Consider the following 17,839-nt stretch of genomic DNA (forward strand, 5'->3'; position numbering starts at 1 on the left):
TACAATTGTAAACGATTAATTCGAGATCAAATTAATTTGTAGGATTAAGGTAATAGTGATTTAATGATCGTTAAGTGTAATTTTGATATGATTAAATTCTTAGCTAAGAATGAGTAGTGACGTCATTAGTCGTCATATACTGCTGACCAAGCAGTCTGTTGTAGCTTGGCTTGGTAGTCTCATATGAGCGGCGTACGTAACTTAGGCATGTAGATGTAGGATGTATAATGCAGCAAGTACCTACATAAATACATCAATTAATGTATTAATATATATTAGTACAGTGAAAATTTTCCCACAGGCGTGAGGGATGATAATGGAGACTTAATCTATAGGGATAAGGGCGGAAGAAGATTAGGGATAAGGATAAAGTTAAAGAAGGAAAATAGGGCATTAGGAAGACAAGGATGACAGGTGTAAGGGAGAACAAAAGAAAGAGAATGTAGATTAGAAACAGATAAGAACCCAAATATATATATTGACACGGCTACTGGCGACGCTGAAGGCAGCAGCAGCAGCACTTACCTCCTTGAGGAAGGCACGGAGTCCTCCGGTTGGGGTGTTCCGGAATGTGGAGGGGTGTTGGTGTGCGTGGGTGACACGGGCGCCGTGGAGGGCGTGGAGGGGCGTGGTGGGCGTCGGAAGCCCAGAAGGGGCGTGCCACTCTGTGGGGTGCCTCCAGCAGGCGGCCCGAGCAGGTCTGCCAGAGGAGGGGAAAGATATAAGAGGAATTTCAACATTAAAGACGCAAAATATGGAACATCAGCGAAACTTTTGAGATGAGACAGTGGGTTAAGGCTGAGTAGTTATACTGGTAGTTAGTAGTTATGTCAGTGGGTTAAGGCTGAGTAGTTAAGGCTGGATCCAGTTGGTTAAGATCCAGTGGTTAAGACCCAGTGGTTAATGCTAAGTGGTAAAAGTACAATATACTTTTTTTAAAGCACATTTATATTAAAACACCTTATGGGATTTGAATTGCAGTATTCTAGTTTATAAACCTCTCCCTGTTTATAAAAATCTCGCCAGCTATCTTAATTCCTACTTGATATCATGACCCCAATCTGGGACTAATTTTCTTCTATGATATCCAGAGCCTCAGATGATTTCTTGAGCTTAGTTTGCTATCCTACTCCCCACCTGCTGGAATTGATTTTTTTTAAATTTATAATCGTTTTCATAAATGAACTGATGTTTACATTTATACGAATTCAAAAAACATTTATTCTTAAAATGGCTATATTTATAGTAACTTGAATGGCTAATGTTCTAAGCTTCGCTCCTCATCCCAATTCTTATCTGAAGCCTCGCTTATCTTGGTACATGCAAGTCATATCTGTTAACCTAACCAGCTATCCCAAGCCTCACGTAGAGAGCCTCTATCCCAAGTCTCATCTCGAGAGCCTCTATCCCAAGTCTCATCTCGAGAGCTTCTATCCCAAGTCTCACCTGGAGAGCCTCTCCGACCCTGGTTTTCTCCTTCCAGGAGTTTCCAGCGAGCCTCAGGTGGGCCATCTGAACGAGACATGTCGCTCCGTTGTCCTTTGTCGTTGACTTAAGCGCGCGATGTCCGCAATCACTGTCGCTGGTCTCTGTCTTCAGCAGGACGAAGCGGCCCGTCGCCCGCTCATGGGGTCACGAACTGGACGCCTCTTGCAAAAGTCAGAAACACAGGGCTTGCCTTAGAAAGATACTGTCACCTGCTTCCCTTGTGTTCGAAGCCCTTGAATCTTGATAGCTGATGGCGGACGTTGGCTTCTCGTAACTTTTAACGCCTACATCTTCAGAATCCACTGTTGTTTCTTCTTGTTCTACCTCTTCTTCCTCCTCTCTGGCGTCGTTATGACTCGAAGTTCCAGACTGCGGTCTGCCTCCTCTCTGAGCTGATTCCTCACGCCCCTCCAGCTTCGACCTGAGCGAAGTCAACCACGAGACAGTAATCAATATTCTGTATTAAGACGTTCAGTATTTAGCCTGAAAATTTTAGACATTGGTTAAATTTTGTGGTTTAATAAGGAGTTATCCAACTCAAGCAGATAGGAATAACACAAATTTTGCGGCTACTTGTTGAAGTATTGTCTTAAGATATAACTGTGGCTCAGATTGTACTACTTTGGCAATCTTGGAAGCAGGAAAGTATTCACAAACACACACACACACACACACACACACACACACACACACACACACACACACACACACACACTACACACACACACACACACACACACACACACACACACACACACACATTTATTTAACACAAGGGGCGCACGTTTTAGGGGGGACACAGGTGGAAATTGAGTACCCAAATGAGCCATAGAGACGTTAGAAAGAATTTGTTTATTGTCAGAGTAGTAGACAAATGGAATGCACTAGGAAGTGATGTGGTGGAGGCTCAACCCCAACAAGCACAACAACTAGGTGAATACACACACACACAATTAAAAATCCAGCTTTTTCGCAGTATATAAAAGGTTTGTAAAGACGTTTGAGCACAAAGTCACAGAGAGTGATGTCACCAATCATCAAGAAGGCGGTCATAAGGTGCTGGTGGAGCAACACTTCAACACTACGGGGCTCACCATAGCCCGTGCTGCTTGGAGTTTTTTTGTTCCAAGTAGCGAATCTTAAAGAACCACGACACTCCAACAATGTTATTCTCCAAGTAGTAAAGCTGCCGTTACATCCACCTACACCAACATTCCCTCCTTCTCTTCACAAGGAAAAATGGTGGTGACAGCAAGTGTTAAGTCTTTTAATTGCAGGAGATGGAACTGCTTGCCAAAAAGTCTTAAAAGGGCCTGCCAGGCTTCCTGTCCCCTATAACGATCTCCAATGTCTTTCTAGGAAAGAGTGTCGTTGTCCGCGCTGGCACCCTTCCAGAAGCAGCCCAGTCCTAACGGTGCTTAACCTGACTAACTGACGAACATCATGAATGAACTGGTGGAAGAATGAATGAATTATTGGAAGAATGAATGAACTATTGGAAGGGTGAATGAATTAGAGGAAGGATGAATGAACTGGTGGAAGGATGAATGAATTGGTGGAAGGATGAATGAACTGGTGGAAGGATGAATCAACTAGTGTACAAATGACCTTTTTGGATGGATAAATAAACTGATGAATAAATGTATGAACAGGTTAATGACTGGATAACCAACTCATCCACATTCATACCCACGTAAATACATGCATTAACATTGTTTCATGCATACAGGCGGGCCCAAAGAGCCAGAGCTCAACCCCCCGCACGCGCAACTAGGTGAGTACACGGGTTCAGACTGGAACCCACTATTTACAAGACAAATGTTTATGCAAAGACAGGCGGACGGAATACATCTATAATATTAAAGTATAAGTACGTTTATTGAGGCAATAAGATATATTTGAAATGGATGGAGTAGCTTAGGCTATTTATATCTTCCTATATGAGAGAGAGAGAGAGACTGAGAGACTGAGAGAGGGAGACTGAGACAGGGAGACTGAGACAGGGAGACTGAGACAGGGAGACTGAGACAGGGAGAGAGAGAGAGAGAGAGAGAGAGAGAGAGAGAGAGAGAGAGAGAGAGAGAGAGACAGAGAGAGACAGAGAGAGAGAGAGAGAGAGAGAGAGAGAGACAGAGAGAGACAGAGAGAGAGAGAGAGAGAGAGAGAGAGAGAGAGAGAGAGAGAGAGACAGAGAGAGACAGAGAGAGACAGAGACAGAGAGAGAGAGAGAGAGAGAGAGAGAGAGAGAGAGAGAGAGAGAGAGAGAGAGAGAGACTGAGAGAGGGAGACTGAGAGAGGGAGACTGAGACAAGGAGACTGAGACAAGGAGACTGAGACAAGGAGACTGAGACAAGGAGACTGAGACAGGGAGAGAGAGAGAGAGAGAGAGAGAGAGAGAGAGAGAGAGAGAGAGAGAGACTGAGAGACTGAGACAAGGAGACTGAGACAGGGAGAGAGAGAGAGAGAGAGAGAGAGAGAGAGAGAGACTGAGAGACTGAGACAGGGAGACTGAGACAGGGAGACAGAGAGACAGAGAGAGAGAGAGAGAGAGAGAGAGAGAGAGAGAGAGAGAGAGAGAGAGAGAGAGAGAGAGAGAGAGAGAGAGAGAGAGAGAGATAGACACGAGTACTTAAGGAAGGCATTCCAAAGAGTAATGGGACATTAGCGCTAAAATATCAGCGGGAAGAGCTGCCCTGTACGTTTGAGCAGAGTAGGAAATGAGGCGAAGTCTAGCATTTGGAAGGAATTGAAGACGTTGGGGGGGGGGGTGATGGGGAGGGGGTTACTAGGGGAGGCTAGAAGGGGGAAACTATAAGGGGGGGGGAAAGCGTCAAGCCATCACGACTATATAGCACTGGGAAAGGGGGTCAGGATCAGGATTTGGGATGGGACGGGGGAGAAGGAATGGTGCCCAACCACTTGTGGACGGTCGGGGATTGAACGCCGACCTTCATATTCCAATAATTAATAGTTTGCATTAATCTATCACTTTCCAACACACGGCGACAGTCGCTTCAATAGCTGCATGTGTGGACTTGGACCTATCTATCGTCACTGTGCTTATCTATCGTCACTGTGGGGGGGGGGGGGGGGGCTACATTTGTGTTCGACAACAATGCCCGGCATCTGATAGATTGCTTTAGCTCGCTGCAGTGTTTTACTTTGTTCATATAAGCGTTCTCTTTCACTCCATTATCGCCCTAATGACTTTATGCTAACTATTTCGGAGGCCATCTGGCCAAAACTAATTTTTATGGCCGAGAGAATGTGAGTGTTTTTTTAATGGTGATCAGTTATTTTAAATTGAATGAAAAATGAAAGGGAAAATTCATTTCAGGGAAAATGAAAGAGAGAGAGAGAGAGAAAGAGAGAGAGGAGACAGAGAGATTGAGAGAGAGACTGAGAGAGGGAGAGAGAGAGATCTCTCTCTATCAAATATCTCTAGATATTTGTGATGGTCTGAAAGCATATTACGGTTCTTGTAATAGGTCTACATATAAACTGGCAAAGGAACTTTGTCGTAAACAGAGAATATTCTCAAGTTATATCAGTATTGTATTTTAAATTGTTGGTTTAAAATATAAGTAGTCAATGCTGAAAACGTTTTCTTTGAAGAATTTGGTTTTGTAAACAGAATTCTCAGGCACAAATAGTTTTCGAATTGAATTTTTACATTATCGTCAATAATACACTGTATACACATACACCAATCGTAATAAAACCTAACCTTAACCTAAAGTAACCTGGATCTAACCTAACCATGGATAGAGAGTAGACAATAGCATTAATTATTTGATCCCAATCCATTCCCTTGAGCGGATCCCCTCCTTGAGGACAGGTTGTAGGGTATACTCACTCACAGATATTCTATTCCTCTCAGTGTATGGAAATTAAGAGTTGATTAAAACCCTGAACTCCAGTTATGATTGATTTATAGGACTTCAACCATGGTCAGACATTCTCTCTCTCTCTCTCTCTCTCTCTCTCTCTCTCTCTCTCTCTCTCTCTCTCTCTCTCTCTCTCTCTCTCTCTCTCTCTCTCTCTCTCTCTCTCTCTTTCTCTCTCTCTCTCTCATATCGCACATTACACAAATATTGAGTTAGACTGAGGTCGGCACCGGGATTAAACGTTCCCTCATACCACATCTCCCCTCGTGGAGCTTGAATATTGATGAATCTGTCACCTTTCCGAACTCCCCTCTGAAGCCTGGTACTTCCCCTCTGAAGCCTAGCTGCTTCCCCTCTGAGGCGCCCTTATGTAGCCCTGGCAACACTTTCTGGGGCCCCAACTTAATCAACTTAAAAATATACAGTCCAACAAGCCCTCAAAGGGTCCCAAGAGAATGTAAAAACAGTTCAGGTGAGTCTTTGTCTTTCATGTTTAATAAATCATTCGTGTCGAGCACGGGCTCACCTCTCGTGAGTTAAGAACGCTGTCTTCATCACGAACAGGCTAATGACCACTTGATTGCTGGAACTGATAAACGCACAGGTCATTCGTGTACAGTTTTAAGGCGCTTAAAATAACGAGGGATTCACAGCTTGGTTTTATTAAGGGGTCATTCGTGTGTAGCGGATGTACTCGCATTCCGTTGCAATATGTCAAGCACGCGAGGGTAGAAATCAATGCGATATTCTGTATCTTGTCTTTAGCAAAGTCTTTGATTCTGTGCCTCACGAGAGACACAGTAGACACTTAGAGAATGGTTCAAGGGGGAAATGGGGTATTCTAAAGTTGGATCACAACTTGAGTAGTGCAAAGAAATCAGGTCAGTTTAGATGGTGAAAAGATGGTGCAGGACCCTGTTGTGTTGTATGTGTTCTTTAACACACACACACACACACGCGCGCACACACACACACGTGTGTGTGTGCCAAAGAGCCAGAGCTCAATCCCCGCAAACACAACTAGGTGAGGTGAGTACATATATATATTATATATATATATATATATATATATATATATATATATATATATATATATATATATATATATATATATATATATATATATAATGTTTATAATTGAGACACACAACGAACAGGAACTCCGCTACAAGACGCTCACTATAAGATTTTAAAATGGTCCAGAGATTGGTTAAGTCCACGTTAATGCTGAAAAATGTTGAAATGTTCAAGTATTTACACAATAAAGAGTGTAGGGACCATTTATGTTTACCATTTGATATAGTATTTTCCCCTATAGTATCTAAATTATTCAATAATAATAATAATAATAATAAAACGAATGAAAACTGGGAATTCACAACCCAAAAAAATTAATATACATGTATCTTAATCTTTCATTTATGTAGACTATTTGTAATCTATAATATATTGGTTTTAATATATAGAAAATACAAAAAGTAGTAAATTGAAAGTGAGGGAATTTTATTACTGTATTGAGCTACAGACCTGCATTGTGTGACGTCATCATAAACAAAGCTCCCCCGTTCGTGAGCTGCGAATCCAGAGTGACGTCACGAACGACATGACGAAGATACACTGTTGCCACCTCAGGCTGCCTCTGGTGGCACCATATGCGACCGTCCCTCAGTCCCCGGGCATATTAGTGCCAGTGTCACCCAGCTGGCACTCTTGAATCGACCGTAGCCAGTGTCTAAACAGCCTGGATGGCTAGCACTGTACCTACCATGCGCGAGCCTTCAATCAGGGCACCGTAGCCAAACACGGCACCATATTACAGTACCGCCAGCATTATGGTACTGTAACCTTTGTGATCACTCGTGGTACACTATTGTACCATCACTGCTAAGACGTCATCCGCTGGGCTTGTCCCTCAGGTCTCTGCTCTCACTGTCAGCAGACGACGAGTGGTGACAGTACTGTCAGCAGACGACGCCTGGTGGCAGTACTATCACTACCAGCAGACCACGAGTGGTGACAGCACTTGTCAGCAGACGACGGGTGGTGACAGCAATCACTGTCAGCAGACCATACCACCACAACACTACACCACCACAACACTGCCCCTCCAACACCACAACACTGCCCCCCCACCACCACAACACTGCCCCCCCACCACCACAACACTGCCCCTCCACCACAGTCACTGTGTCTCCACCACCCCCCTTCCTTGAGCCACAACAGACGAGGCTTCACGCTAAGCAGACTAGACCGCGTCGAGGGCACACACAATACCGACAAAGAGAGAGAGAGAGACTGGGTGAGAGGGAGGGAGGGAGAGGCCCAGACAAGCTTTGGTGAGAGTGGGAGGAGAGTGGATGTGTCCGCAGTGTGGCAGAGAGGCGCTCTGGACCACCACCACCACCACATCAACTCCGCTCAATACTCCTACTGACCCCCACCACTGCATTCCTGATTTTAGCCGATGAGCAAAAGTGGTTTTGGCGTGTCTACTCTCCGATGGTGAGATGGCCCCTCAGGGTACGATAGCCAGGAGTGCCACGTGCTAGTGGTGATATCGTGGCACTATTCGTGCTAATATGTTCAAATTTGAGAGTAGTTTGTGTTCAGGAGGATAGCCTCGTCTAAATCTAATATTCACCCATGCGGTAGGGGCTCAATTTTCCGGCTCAACTCCTTGTCTTAATATTCCATGAGTGTCTCTGCCGTCTTAGTGTTCGCTAGTTCCGTCGCGTTGCCCCGTCTCGCCTGTCCCACCAGCACGTGTTCTGTCACGTGGAAGGGTGACCATATGGCGTCCGCTGTCACATGGACGGCGGACGGTGTACTCGCCTATTTGTGCCTGCAGGATCGAGCGTGGGCTCTTGGATCCCGTCTTTCTTGCCTTCGGTTGTTTAAAGCAATGACTCCTGTTCTTCTTCTCTGTCATATTTAGTTTTAAAGTTATGAATAGTCTTTGCTTCCACAATGTGCTTTCTTTAGTTCATTTCATTTCCCAAAAGAAAACATCCTAACATCTCTATGACTTATCTGAGTTTCCAGCTTCCACCTCATGTCCCCTCGTTCTATTGGTATTCCGTGTGAACATTTCATCTATTTCCACTCTCTGTCAATCTCCCCCCACCCCCCTAAGTATTGTGTATGCTCCCCCCCCTCCCCCCACCCAGTCACTACATCTGAGGCACAATACAATGTCGTAATTGCCATCCCGAGGCAAACTATCGTTAAGCAGCTGTAGTTAGTGGGAGACAAGACTTGCAGTTATGAGATTATGCTCATTTGAAATGCAAATGAGTTGAGGATTGGTCGGGGGTAGAGGAATGGTGGGTCCCCCCCTCTCTCTCTCTGTCTCTGTCTCTGTCTCTGTCTCTGTCTCTGTCTCTGTCTCTCTCTCTCTCTCTCTCTCTCTCTCTGTCTCTCTCGGTCTCTCTCTCTCTCTGTCTCTCTCGGTCTCTCTCTCTCTCTGTCTCTCTCGGTCTCTCTCTCTCTCTGTCTCTCTCTCTCTCTCTCTCTCTCTCTCTCTCTCTCTCTCTCTCTCTCTCTCTCTCTCTCTCTCTCTCTCTCTGGAAACGGGGTGAAGACAAAATCTTGACAAAATTGAAAGGGGTGAATAACTGAAAAATGTGGGAAGGGAATTCTGAAAAGGCAGACAGAGGCAGACAGGGCAGAAATGATGGTGAGGGAGAGCCACTGGCAGGCTTGGATGGTGAGGGAGAGCCACTGGCAGGCTTGGATGGTGAGGGAGAGCCACTGGCAGGCTTGGATGGTGAGGGAGAGGGGGGCCACGCACAAAGGAAGCCATTAGCAAGAAAATCTAACTAAAGAGAGAGCGAAATAGGTCAAATATGAGATAAATAAAAAAGAAATAAAATCAATATTAATAAAATATTGACGAAATTTTAAAAAATTAAGAAAAATTACAAGAACTGAAATTAAATCTGCCAAAGGGTTGCCGAATAAAAAATAATAAGAAAGAAAATAGATAAAAGAGAAGTGAAGAGAGATATTAGGAAGACCAGAGGATAGCAAGGTTGTTGTTGAAGACCAGAGGATAGCAAGGTTGTTGTTGTTGTTGTTGTTTAAGATTCGCTACTCGGAACAAAAAAGTTCCAAGCAGCACGGGCTATGGTGAGCCCGTAGTTAGGATAGCAAGGAACCAAGCCCACAGAGTAATGGTGACTAAGGGTGACACAGTACAGAGCTTGACCCTCAGGCAGCCGACTTACCATCATACATTATCTTCCTGGGAAAAATTGGTAAACATTTTGAAAGTTAAAAATGTGTTTTTGGTGTATTATATGAAGCGTGTGAGCTGAAAGTTGAAGAATGTAAGCTGAGGCATGCAAGCTATAAGCTGAAGCACAGAAGCTGAAGCACAGAAGCTGGTAGCTGAAGCAGGCAAGTGGGAAGACCTTGTCATGCCCCCATCATGTATTATTAGAGACGAAGCGCCGCTTCAGAGAACTGCCGAGGGGGTGGGGGAAGACACAGCTATACTCGGGCGACCCTGATTGGTTGCAGCTGGGGACGTGACAGCCAATTACAGCAGGAGTATTTTAATAAAGTTTGTGATTGGTTGCAACTGCTCTGCCTTAGTCACTCAGCTATGTCATTAATTTTACTAAATAAATACTCGAGGAGTTACCCCTGTCGGCAGGAGAGATTTTCTATAACCAATATATACTATAGATATACCAAAAAGAAAATCCATGACATACTATGGTAATTGTGCATTATATATGTGGTAGAATTAGTAATGGAAGACACGTGGTGCTTGGTACATGGCAGTGGACAGAGTTAATGGTTTGGGTAACGACTGTAAACAATTCATAGGTTACTGTCATTAAGGGTTTGTGCTTCCGGCAAGGCTTTCTATTCTTACACACAGAAATCACAATAGCCTGATGCATCAATGAACAAATCCACAAGGGTTGATTTATGTCTCGGAGAGGCTGCAGGATCCAAGTACGTTTAGTAGAGCTTCTGGTTTCAATTCTTTTTTGACCATGTCATAGCTCGGACGTAGATTCGAATCCTCGTCACGGCCCTTGTGGATTTGTTTTTCCCACTCTTATATTGGCAATCGGTATTCTGGTAAGATGTTTCCATAACTGCTTCACATTGTCTCTCTCAGCTTCCCTTCTTACCGGCACGTCTTAGTGATTCTTCTCTTGTCATCCGTGTCACGTTATCTCTTGTTTTGATTTTTTAATGTTGTTTGAAACAGTTTTCCTCTTCCCTCTGTTGTTTATTGAATAAGGGTCTTTTTGCCTTTCTTGTCCAGTTCCTTCTTGAGTGGGATCAACTGTCTTGTGGCATCTCTACATTTCCCGGTTATTAATTCCATTATCTCATTGATGTCTAATTCCTCTAATTGGATTAGATCTCAGTGATGTCTAATTCTCATTTTTTCAAGCTTGTTTTCTTGATCTAACTCCACCTGTAGCTTCACTGTGTTCTCCAGCACACCGCAGTGGCGGCTGGCTCCTAACAGCAACTCTCTTTCTCTCTCTCTCTCTCTCTCTCTCTCTCTCTCTCTCTCTCTCTCTCTCTCTCTCTCTCTCTCTCTCTCTCTCTATAGTATCTATCTTGTTGTTGTTGGTGGTGGTGGGGCTTCTTCCCTTCCTCTTGTTGGCTCTGATATGTTGGGTCAAGATGTTTTTGTTTACTGCGTCCACGAGGTTTGCTCTCCATGTTTCATCACATCCGTGGTGCTCTTCCACTGTTTCTCCCTGAGAGCTCCTCCCTGAGGGCTCCTCCCTGGGTGCTCCTTCCTGGGGGGGCTCCTCCCTGGGGGCTCCTCCCTGAGGGAGCTCCTCTCTGGGGGCTCCTCCGCTATGCAGTCTATTTCCGTGTGTAAAATCCCCAAGCATGAAGCTTTTGGATCTCGTTCCTCTTACTACAGTGTTTATCTTTCCCGTTTTCTCCAGGCCAGGTGTTGGAGCATGGGTCGTTCCCTCCCCCGGTAGGTATGGTAGTTAGTGGGTGGTTGTAAATGACCTCTCTACCACCACCATCTTCGTGCTTCCAGATGTGGCCATTCGTAGTATGTTGACCAGACCACACACTAGAAGGTGAAGGGACGACGACGTTTCGGTCCGTCGTGGACTATTCTCAAGTCGATTGCATAGAGTAGTATTCGTAGTATGACCTTTTTCCTGATTGGTTGTCATTAGCGAGTGAGTTTTGTCCTTAACATTCGTGTGTTTAGTCATAACAGTAGGCCTATAGATCCCCAGGTAATCCGGTTCCTAATTACCCAATTACCTGGGGAAAGGGGGGGGGGCAGAGGTGTTAGAGTACACGAGCTTATTCCATAACGCGTCAGTTTGGAATCTGTCACTCACGTCTGTGTACTCATCTCTAGCCTCTCACACTCACCACTACCCAAATTATCTAATTATTTAGCTCCAAGATGGGGCGAGAGCGCTATGAGACAGACAGACAGGCAGACAGAGACAGACAGACGGGCAGACAGTTACACGACACTACCGTGTAGCGACAAACAGCTGTCATGAAGTCAACAGGCACTAATTGCCTCTGCCAATTGCAGGTTACGAAATGTGAATTATTTCCATGTGTTTTTTTTTTACAGAAATTTATAAACTGAATCTTAAATGTAAGTTTTGTGAAGTTCAAAAGAAAAAGCTTCATCTTTCTTAGAAAGTTCAGGGAGGTGGGGTGTGTGTGGGTGGGGGGGGGGGCAAGGACGGAGGTGTGGATGACATGACAGGGCACATGGATGGTACCTGGCGGATGACATGACAGTGATGGGTAAGTGGATGACACTGTGTTGATAGCTCGGGGGTCGAGGCTTGCTTGGTGTTAATGAGGGAGTGGTGGAGAGGGGGAGATGGTGGAGTTCGGTTGGTGTTGTGGTGTATTTCGGTGGAAGAGAGGGTTAGGAGGGGGTTTGGTGGTGATGGAGAGGGTGAGGGCTTTGTTGGCGATGGGGGTAGAGGGGAGATACTTAAAGAGGGGACAGTGGTGGTGATGGTTACGGGCTCACCATAGCCCGTGCTACATGAACACTTCGTTCTGAGTAGCTAAATCTAAAGCAGCATCAATGTTGATAAGTCTCCCTTCTCGGCTCTGAGGCTAGGAGCCTCCATCTTAGTGTTAAAGAGTCTCCCTGCAAGATTTTTAAGATGCCCAATTACGCCCAGCCGGCGTCTTCTGATGTAACCAGAGCTCTTGGCGGCGCCTCCATCATCCGGGGATGATGACCCGTTGTGGCCACCGGTGCTGAGTGGACGGCAACAAGTCGAGGCTGTTTTAGAGTTGTTACATTCTTGTACAGCCACTAGCGTTTCGGGCAGGTCCCTGGAATACGATCCCCACCGCGAAGAATCGTTGTTACAACCAAGTACACATTTTACTGTTGCGTTAAACAGAGTATTAAGTTAAAGATTACCGTTAAACAGTTAAGGATTTGCGCCCAGTAAATCCTTCCCGGCCCGAACACGAACCCATGACAAAGCGCTCGCGGAACGCCAGGCGAGTGTCTTACCACTACACCACGGAGACTGTTGAAGTTGTTGTCAACAGTAAGCCCCTCAAGCGGGTCAAGGAGGGAGACAAACAGCAAGCCGCCACCCGGGAATATCGACTATCAATTCATGCACGAGGAAGCAGGCATGTAAAGTCCCTTCTTGAAGGCGAGGAGTCACAATAACGTGGCTGAAGTGTGTTGACCAATCCACACACGAGAAGATGAAGGGACGACGACGTTTCGGTCCGTCCTGGACCATTCTCACGTCGATTGTGAGACAATCGACTTGAGAATGGTCCAGGACGGACCGAAACGTCGTCGTCCCTTCATTTTCTAGTGTCCCTTCTTGCTCCATACATTTACACAAACTTCCTGCCGTTGGTGAGCGTGTGTGTAGACAGCGCCTGCAGCCACGAGATGAACGGTGAAAGCATCCGGAACGGAAAGGAGTTTTGGCACCTCACGACACTGTAACCGGACATGGCCCAGAAAAAGGCCGGGGTCCTTGCTAATGTTGCACGCCCTGGCAGGCTGCAACAAAGGGGAGTTCCATCTTGGCTTAGTAGGGACAAAAGGGGAGATCCATCTTGGCTTAGTAGGGACAAAGGGGAGATCCATCTTGGCTTAGTAGGGACAAAGGGGAGATCCATCTTGGCTTAGTAGGGACAAAGGGGAGATCCATCTTGGCTTAGTAGGGACAAAGGGGAGATCCATCTTGGCTTAGTAGGGACAAAGGGGAGATCCATCTTGGCTTAGTAGGGACAAAGGGGAGATCCATCTTGGCTTAGTAGGGACAAAGGGGAGATCCATCTTGGCTTAGTAGGGACAAAGGGGAGATCCATCTTGGCTTAGTAGGGACAAAGGGGAGATCCATCTTGGCTTAGTAGGGACAAAGGGGAGATCCATCTTGGCTTAGTAGGGACAAAGGGGAGATCCATCTTGGCTTAGTAGGGACAAAGGGGAGATCCATCTTGGCTTAGTAGGGACAAAGGGGAGATCCATCTTGGCTTAGTAGGGACAAAGGGAAGATCCATCTTGGCTTAGTAGGGACAAAGGGGAGATCCATCTTGGCTTAGTAGGGACAAAGGGGAGATCCATCTTGGCTTAGTAGGGACAAAGGGGAGATCCATCTTGGCTTAGTAGGGACAAAGGGGAGATCCATCTTGGCTTAGTAGGGACAAAGGGGAGATCCATCTTGGCTTAGTAGGGTAAGATGACTGCCGGAACCATCTTGGCCTTCCTGCAGGATTCACCGGATGCAATTACTTAACGGTGGCCTATATCCTCGCCCATAATAAGAGGCTTGTACGCTCCGACAAGAACCATTGACACTGCTAACGTTCGGAATAACCATCACTAAAATGGTGTTTACCGTTGCATTCCACAATTTATCAACATTGACCAAATATATCTTCTTGATGAGTGAGAAGTATGTTGGTCTCTCTGACAAGTTTTATTCTTGAATACAACAATCCACATAAGGTTCACTGTACGGAGTCGCCACTCGTATTTCTGGTTAAGTCAAGAGTTCTTCTGGTAGTTAGTTTCTTGTTAAACCAAGAGTTCTTCTGGTAGTTAGTTTCTTGTTAAACCAAGAGTTCTTCTGGTAGTTAGTTTCTTGTTAAACCAAGAGTTCTTCTGGTAGTTAGTTTCTTGTTAAACCAAGATTTGTACTAGTAGTTAGCTTCTTGCTACACCTAGAGCTGTACTAGTAGTTAGCTTCTTGCTACACCTAGAGCTGTACTAGTAGTTAGCTTCTTGCTACACCTAGAGCTGTACTAGTAGTTAGCTTCTTGCTACACCTAGAGCTGTACTAGTAGTTAGCTTCTTGCTACACCTAGAGCTGTACTAGTAGTTAGCTTCTTGCTACACCTAGAGCTGTACTAGTAGTTAGCTTCTTGCTACACCTAGAGCTGTACTAGTAGTTAGCTTCTTGCTACACCTAGAGCTGTACTAGTAGTTAGCTTCTTGCTACACCTAGAGCTGTACTAGTAGTTAGCTTCTTGCTACACCTAGAGCTGTACTAGTAGTTAGCTTCTTGCTACACCTAGAGCTGTACTAGTAGTTAGCTTCTTGCTACACCTAGAGCTGTACTAGTAGTTAGCTTCTTGCTACACCTAGAGCTGTACTAGTAGTTAGCTTCTTGCTACACCTAGAGCTGTACTAGTAGTTAGCTTCTTGCTACACCTAGAGCTGTACTAGTAGTTAGCTTCTTGCTACACCTAGAGCTGTACTAGTAGTTAACTTCTTAATAAACCTACAGCTGTCTTGATAAAGAAGGCTGATTACCTTTGGAAAGCCTTGATTTAGGTTTCTAAACGATGATGTTTGCCAGCGTCCCGTGTGCTGCTGATGTTACCCTGCCTGTGTGTGTGCCTCTGGTGTTAGTGATGGAAGTGTATCCGCTCAAATCTCTCTCAGATTCCTGCAATTGCCTTAATGGTGTAGACACTTTTGGTCTTGTTTCTCCCTTACACTTATTAGCATTGAACTTCAGCAACCATTTGCTTGTCCAGTTTGTGAAGTCTTCCTGAAACATACTGCAGTCGTCCTCTGTTTTTACATGCCTCGTTATCTTTCCATCGTCTGCAAACATTGACGTGTACGAGCTCACTCCCTCGGGTAGATCATTAGCATAGATTAAGAACAATGGTGGTCCCAGGACCGAGCCTTGTGGGACCCCCAATTATTGCATTCATCCAGCTGAAGACCGCGCCTGTGGGACTCTTGGTTTTCTGTCCTACAGGTACTCCCTTACCCAGCTCAGTGTCTTCCCAATTATCCCAGCTTGCGTCTCCATCTTGTATATCAATCTTAAGTGAGGGACGGTATCAAATGCTTTTTGACAGTCTAGGAAAATGCAGTCTACCCCCAACCTTCTATTTTCCTGTCGTATTTTAATAACCTTGACATTGGAACGTGATCAAGTGTGTCTGGGACGACTTTCCTTTATTACATCCATGATGTAGTTTTGTTGCAAAGTCTCTCCTCTCCTGATGCTGAACTGTTTTCAACTAAATTTTCAACCTGATCTCCGGCACTTTATAAGGAATACTTGTCAGTGACACTGGACTGTAATTTAGTGCCTCCTGTCTCTCCTCTTTCTTGTATATTGGGACTACACATCTCTTTTCTCCAGAAGTCTGGGAGATTTCATGTTTCCAGTGTTCCTTCAGCAGCCAGGGTGATATTCAGTTTGGCCCAATTGATTTTGTTGCATGTAGTGCATTCACGTGTTTTTGTAACCTCGTCTGCAGTGACTACTATGTCATCCAGTGTTTCCTTTAGCCTTTCATCACTCAATTCTCACGTTGGTTCCTTTATACGCTTAGCTCTAGCGGCAAATCAGGTTCCAGCTTGAATACTATCTAGAAGCTTTAGGCAAGTTACTCGCATACAGAATAATCAGTGTGTGTGTGTGTGTGTGTGTGTGTGTGTGTGTGTGTGATGGGGTGCTTGACCGCTCATCAAGCTTGGCCAAAATTTATTTTCATATATGACCTAAGACTTGGCTTCCTTGCGACCACCTCCAGCTTACACACACACACACACACACACACACACACACACACACACACACACACACACACACACACACACACACACACACACACACACATCAGGATGAAAGAAAAACTCTGCCCATTTTGTTTCTGTCATCACCAGGGATTGAACCCGAACCCTAGAATTACGAGCCCAGAGCGCTGTCCACTCAGCTATCAGGCCTCCTGAATGTGTGTCTGTGTGTACATACTCACCAACTAGGTGAGTCCACGTATTCTCTTTTTACCATTGGCCAACCATTTGTATGTTGGCGAGCCTCGCCCACTGCAGCTGTGTTTACGGGGCTCTGGGCTCTTTGAAGATTGATATAGCTTTTGTTTATAGAGCCCAACCCGTCATTAGTCGTCCCCTGGACACGACAGGCATGCAAGGCATATATATATATATATATATATATATATATATATATATATATATATATATATATATATATATATATATATACTTTAGTTGCCCTTGGGAGGTGGTAATCTTTGGGGTGTTTAAATACCCCAAAATTACCATATATATATATATATATATATATATATATATATATATATATATATATATATATATATATATATATATATATATATATTTATATATATATATATATATATATATATATATATATATATATATATATATATATGACAGTGTCAGACCACGGAGGAAAATTGAAACAGGAATTTCCTTAAGTACTTTCGTATATTAATACATCTTCAGAAGGAGTGAGTCGTATATGTATTAATATACGAAAGTACTTAAGGAAATTTCTGTTTCAGTTTTCTTCCGTGGTCTGACACTGTTACATTTTTAATCACGTGTTTATTTTTCGTGATACACACACACACACCTGTGTGTGTGTGTGTGTGTGTGTGTGTGTGTGTGTGTGTGTGTGTGTGTGTGTGTGTGTGTGTGTACTCACCTAGTTGTGTCTGCAGGATCGAGCATTGACTCTTAGATCCCGCCTTTCGAGCATCGGTTGTTTACAGCAATGAAGTGTGTGTGTGTGTGTGTGTGTGTGTGTGTGTGTGTGTGTGTGTGTGTGTGTGTGTGTGTGTGTGTGTGTGCGCGTGTGTGCGTGTGTGTTCGCATGTGTGTGCGTGTGTGTGCGTGTGCATGTGTGCGTGTGTGGGTGTGTGCGCGTGTGTGCGTGTGCCACCGCTATCAAAGCAACACAATCTACACAGCGAATTTTCATCGCAGGAAAAACTACCCTACATTAACAGTTAACGAAATGATTTGTTTCTAACTCTCGTTATCACTGACCAAGACACTCATTAACCTGTCGATCCAATTAACCTGTCGACCCAATTAACCTGTCGACCCAATTAACCTGTCGGCCCAATTAACCTGTCGACCCAGTTAACCTGTCGGCCCAATTAACCTGTCGACCCAATTAACCTGTCGGCCCAATTAACCT

At 44.8% G+C, this 17,839-nt stretch overlaps 1 protein-coding gene and 1 long non-coding RNA gene across 5 annotated transcripts in view; one reads left to right on the forward strand and one right to left on the reverse strand.

Annotated features, from left to right (window-relative positions):
- LOC123759605 (potassium channel subfamily K member 18) overlaps positions 1–17,839 on the reverse strand; it is a 98,010-nt gene that overhangs the window by 69,505 nt on the left and 10,666 nt on the right. For 3 of the 4 annotated variants that reach the window (XM_069316545.1, XM_069316533.1, XM_045744727.2), the window contains exons 2-3: positions 1,447–1,909; positions 526–700 (exon numbers count right to left, since the gene is read on the reverse strand). In XM_069316545.1, coding sequence (XP_069172646.1) covers positions 526–700; positions 1,447–1,525 — 254 coding nt within the window. In that variant the 5' untranslated portion in view covers positions 1,526–1,909. Of the gene's footprint in view, positions 1–525; positions 701–1,446; positions 1,910–6,902; positions 7,478–17,839 lie in introns of those variants that run through there. The other variant, XM_045744726.2, reaches the window with a different exon arrangement.
- The window catches only part of LOC123759870 (uncharacterized), a 79,848-nt gene that overhangs the window by 3,801 nt on the left and 58,208 nt on the right, over positions 1–17,839 (forward strand). The window lies entirely within an intron of this gene.

Source organism: Procambarus clarkii, chromosome 8 (assembly GCF_040958095.1).
Source record: "Procambarus clarkii isolate CNS0578487 chromosome 8, FALCON_Pclarkii_2.0, whole genome shotgun sequence".
NCBI classification, from domain to species: Eukaryota; Metazoa; Arthropoda; class Malacostraca; order Decapoda; family Cambaridae; genus Procambarus; species Procambarus clarkii.